Source organism: Scylla paramamosain, chromosome 21, assembly GCF_035594125.1.
Source record: "Scylla paramamosain isolate STU-SP2022 chromosome 21, ASM3559412v1, whole genome shotgun sequence".
NCBI lineage: Eukaryota > Metazoa > Arthropoda > Malacostraca > Decapoda > Portunidae > Scylla > Scylla paramamosain.
Window position 1 is genome coordinate 5,462,578 of NC_087171.1, and position 4,489 is coordinate 5,467,066.

The 4,489-nt window shown below is 43.2% G+C and overlaps 1 protein-coding gene across 1 annotated transcript; it reads left to right on the forward strand.

The window, feature by feature from the left end:
- The first annotated feature begins 221 nt into the window (after positions 1-221).
- On the forward strand, positions 222-890 carry LOC135111278 (uncharacterized). The gene has a single exon (XM_064024514.1). It carries the CDS (start codon positions 222-224, stop codon positions 888-890), a length of 669 nt encoding a protein of 222 aa, XP_063880584.1.
- The last annotated feature ends 3,599 nt before the right edge of the window (positions 891-4,489 follow it).

The window sequence follows — 4,489 nt, forward strand, 5'->3', positions numbered from 1 at the left end:
AAACGCGCGCGCTTTCCTTGGCGGGCCTCGGGTGCTTTAAATTCAGTTATCACACATCTGGCACCTCACCCGGGGTGTTGGGCAGCTTGCCAAGGCGGGAAGAAGTGACAGGCGCCTGTCAATCACTCTGATTTGGGGGTGTTTTGTTGCTGTCCTCCCGCGCCACCCCCCCCCCCACACTGGCTTGCAGTTACTCTCCTGTTTAGCTGTTGTCCTGCACAATGGTGCGCTACCAGATGTTGTCACGGGATGACATCGTAGCCATCTCATCTCTCCACAAGGCTGGGCACTCCACACGGGCTATCTCTGACCAGACGGGTGTCCGTGTCCGTCAAGTTCAACGATACGTGAGGCGCATGGCTGAAATGGGCGGCAACAAAATACCCGCGAAGAGGAAACCACCAGGAAACACCCGCAAAACTTCCCTACGAACCCTGAGGGTGGTACACCTTGAACTTGAACGCAATCCACGAGTATCAGCCAGAAAAATAAGGGAAGACAACTTTGGATTGCTGAGTAATGTGTCTGTGAGGACATTATCGCGCCGTATCCACGACGACCTCCAGTACCTGAGTTATGCAGCGCGCCCCAAGCCTGTGGTTTCTGTAGCCCAGCAAGAGAAGAGACTTGCATTTTGTGACAGGATGAAGGACTGGACTATCGAGCAGTGGCGTGGCGTGCTGTGGAGCGACGAGTCAAGATTCATAGTGACATCCAGCAGTCAAGGTCGCGTGTACCGGCGCCCAGGCAGCGATCACCTTGACCCCCGCTACACTGCTCCTGCCGTCAGGTTCCCTGATTCGTTGATGGTATGGGGATGCTTTTCCTACCATGGGGTGGGGAGCCTCGTGGTGTTACCCAAGAACACCACAATGAATCAGGGGAATTAAATTTAAAGCACCTGATGCCCGCCAAGAAAAGCGCGCGCGTTTTGATCCTTCAAACGGATACCGTTTTCTCCGGCGACAATGTTTATGACGAGCACTGTAGAAGGGATTACGTAGAAAAATATATTATATATTTTACATCTTCATGTAAATAGAATAACACTGTAGGTATATCTGATATTGCTTGTATGTGAGAGGAGTTTGTCTGTGCTGCCACCTGGTGACAACCACTAGTTCTGAAAACTCCCCATTATTATACGTCGTACCGCACGCCTACAAGAAACCCTTTACCATCCCTACTGGCCTGCAGTTCAGTCTAGGGTACTTACATATTTATAGTAGCGATCCTTCGATAGTGTCAAGTAATCCGTAGCTGAAGTGTAAGTAAGCCTTAATGTATTCACTGCGGTGTCTACCTGTGGACTGCCGTGAGACTCGCAGCCTCGTGTTCAAGTCAGTGGTTCGTTTGTAACGTTTCATTGCTTCATTTGTAATGTTAAGAATTTAGTAATCCTTTTATAGTTAATAAATATTTATGCAAGTATTACCATACAATTATCCCTTGTGTAGTTAAGTTCTATTAATTACCCATACTTAATTAACTACCCAATAGTACTATAAATATTTACATAGTTCTGCTACCTACTCTATTGCCTGTGGAATAACGTATTTTCCACACCTTATTTTGTCCAGCCTCGACACTTAGAAAATCGCAGCATCTTCATTTCAGCTACTGTCAACTCTGCCACTTTTCGTCAGTGGCAATGTGTTCGTACCGTACAGCATGGCTAACTAACTCCTGTCTTGTACACTTACCTTCAATTTTTGCAGAATCTTTTCGGCCAGACATCACTCCTGTCACCCTCCTCCACCCGTTCCACCCAGCCTGCTCTCTCTTCTAACCTCTCTGCTACTGCTTAAATTTTGAAGTACATTTCATAATGCCATCAAATACGGTAGATCATAACCTGATTGGTTAAACCCATCAATCCCTCATGCGTCTCCCTAGTTTTCATAACGTACCAGTTCAGTTCTCTCAGTAAAATTAGGGTATTTATTCATAACATAATACGGACTTCTGTACCAATTAACTGTCCAGGAAGAGGGCGCATTGAAATGGCTTTGCATCAAAATGTATGAAGGCTCGGCCTTATACTTTTCTTTCCCCTGTTTCTATTGTTATTTATCCGGCTAATTAGGATGCGTTCAGACCCATTTGTGACTCGTGGTTTAATGAATGTGTTGGCAGTCTTGCTACTATGACATTTTCTGGTTAATCCCTCGAATGTGAGTGGGTATTTCTAGTTGTACTGAGTCCTCGTGGATATGATTACCACTAAGGAATACGATTGTAAGGTTGAGGTGAGTGAAATACTATTCGGACGGGGGCATCTCGCTCAGAATCACAGGCCTTACTCCAGGAGCTCGAAAACACTCGGTATTACAGTCAACTCAGAAAGCTGTAAGAACCAAGCTAAGGCCACTGACTCCCATAAACTAAATTTTGCTTAAAACACCTATTACAGTGAGAATTCAACTGGGAGGGACTTTGAGTTACTCTGTCCAGCTGCGAAGGTGTTAATACTGCTGATGGCAATGGGACCTGCAGCATTGACGAAAGCCGAGGCCACTATGAGCAAAACCTGCACCAGCCTTAAAGTGGTATAGGAAACGTAACAAGGTGACGTAAGCAAGATTCTTAGGATCAGTTATCAGAATAAAATAAGAATATGCTCAAACTAGAGGAAAAAAATAAATAAAGAAATAAAATAAATAAATAGGTAAATAATATAATAAATAAATAAATAAAGAGACAGGAAGGAACTGGTTTTAGAATAGTTAATGAATGGAGTAAACTCAATAATCAGGTAGTTAGTACAAAATCATGAGGGAACTGTACAAGATTAGACAAATTTATGAATTATGATGATAGATGGCAATGAGTACGTATATTTCAAACAGGGAATGCTATGTGTAGGCCTGATGGCTTCTAGCAGCTTCTTTTATTTTGTTATGTTCATATGTTCTCATTCAGCTTTCTGAATACAAGCCTGTTGGCATCTACTAAACTTCATCACACCACCACTTGACTGTAAAATTTGGGTTTGAGTCAGTCTGGAGAGGAAGGATAGACAGTCATACTGTTAAATTTAAAACTATCAGTCGAGAGAGTTGTGAAATTAATAATGGGAAATTAGCAAATCCAAAAAAAATGTGAACACATGGCTGGAATGGGAAGGGAAGCTTTTGCCACACCACAGTATGCCAGGCACAAGACCTCAGAGTTGCCATAAAACTGACCACTGGTTAGGTTATGTGTGTGCTTGATTGCATTCTGTGTCCTTCAGACTATTGTTTTGTTTCATGGTGCAGTAACACAAAATTGTAAATGTGTTGTTCTCAATATTGAGCATTGGCAGAGTTAGTAGTGAGGGCTCCAAGTCTTCCTTACCCTCCCTGGACTTTGCCATATGTAGTAGGATGACCACTTCCTTTCTCTGCTATCTTTATATTCCTTTTCTTAGCTGACCAATACCCATATTAAGGCTGGGTGAACCTAGGAGTGGACAGTCGTCCTGTGAACAAAACACAAAACCAAGACTTCTTGCATTGTAGTCAAGCACACTACTTCTTGGTCTTCCAAGATACAAGTTACACTCTTAACTTTTCTCCAGCCCCTTCTTGTAGCAATCAAAAACACAGACCAGGGGTCCTTTCAGGCAACACTAGCCCAACCTCACTATAAAACCGGCTTCACACAACGTTTGACACTATAAAGACATTTATAAGGTAGCCGACACATACATTCCCATTTAAACAAAAATTTTTTTTTATGATTTAAAACCTTCCATTGCAACCCTGAGACTCATCATATGCATCATAAATAGGTTTGAAAGTTACAAATACTGGCAGGGATCCTGTAAGTTAATGACTACCATCAGGAATAAAGTACCAGAGGTCATTACTGTAGGGACTTCAGTGTATCCCCCCAGAAGTACTCCACAGTGGAATGAATTGAGCTGGTGCCTGATTGATCTATCTTCCTAGCAAGCACCAGGCAAGGCTGCTGCACCACCCTGCAGCCTCCACACTGTACCAACACCTACACAAATCACACACAATACTTAACAAGCACAAACGATCCCCACAAACAAAAACTAACTGTGGAAGCACAAACCTTGGTGAGTACTGCTGTAAAACTATAAATAATGTAAGTGGTAAAAAATATACTATAGAAAAATATCCCTAGCTGTCTGCACATTCAATTTATGTTGCTTCTCCCTCTCTCCTTTCCAGGCTGGGTGGCAAGAGACAGCACAGGAACTGGAATACTCCTCCACACCTGATACAATGACTACCTCCTCACCTTCAGGGTGTCCTCTCATCCCAGACAGAAGGTTATCTCTGCAAACCTGAATATCACAGTGGCCCTGTGTCCCAGTTAAGGGATATCATCCACTGATGGCTCAGAGGCTAATGAGATGAAGATGTATGATAAAGCCATGCACAGTAAAAGGCACATGTCCCCACCTTTATCTTTACATCCCTCTTGTGTGTGTTTAAATTTTCACCGTCTTTTTTACCTGACATATCAATATGCT

What these genes read in the sequence shown, in the direction of transcription:
- LOC135111278 (XM_064024514.1), top strand. Translation starts at nt 222, where the DNA reads ATGGTGCGCTACCAGATGTTGTCACGGGATGACATCGTAGCCATCTCA.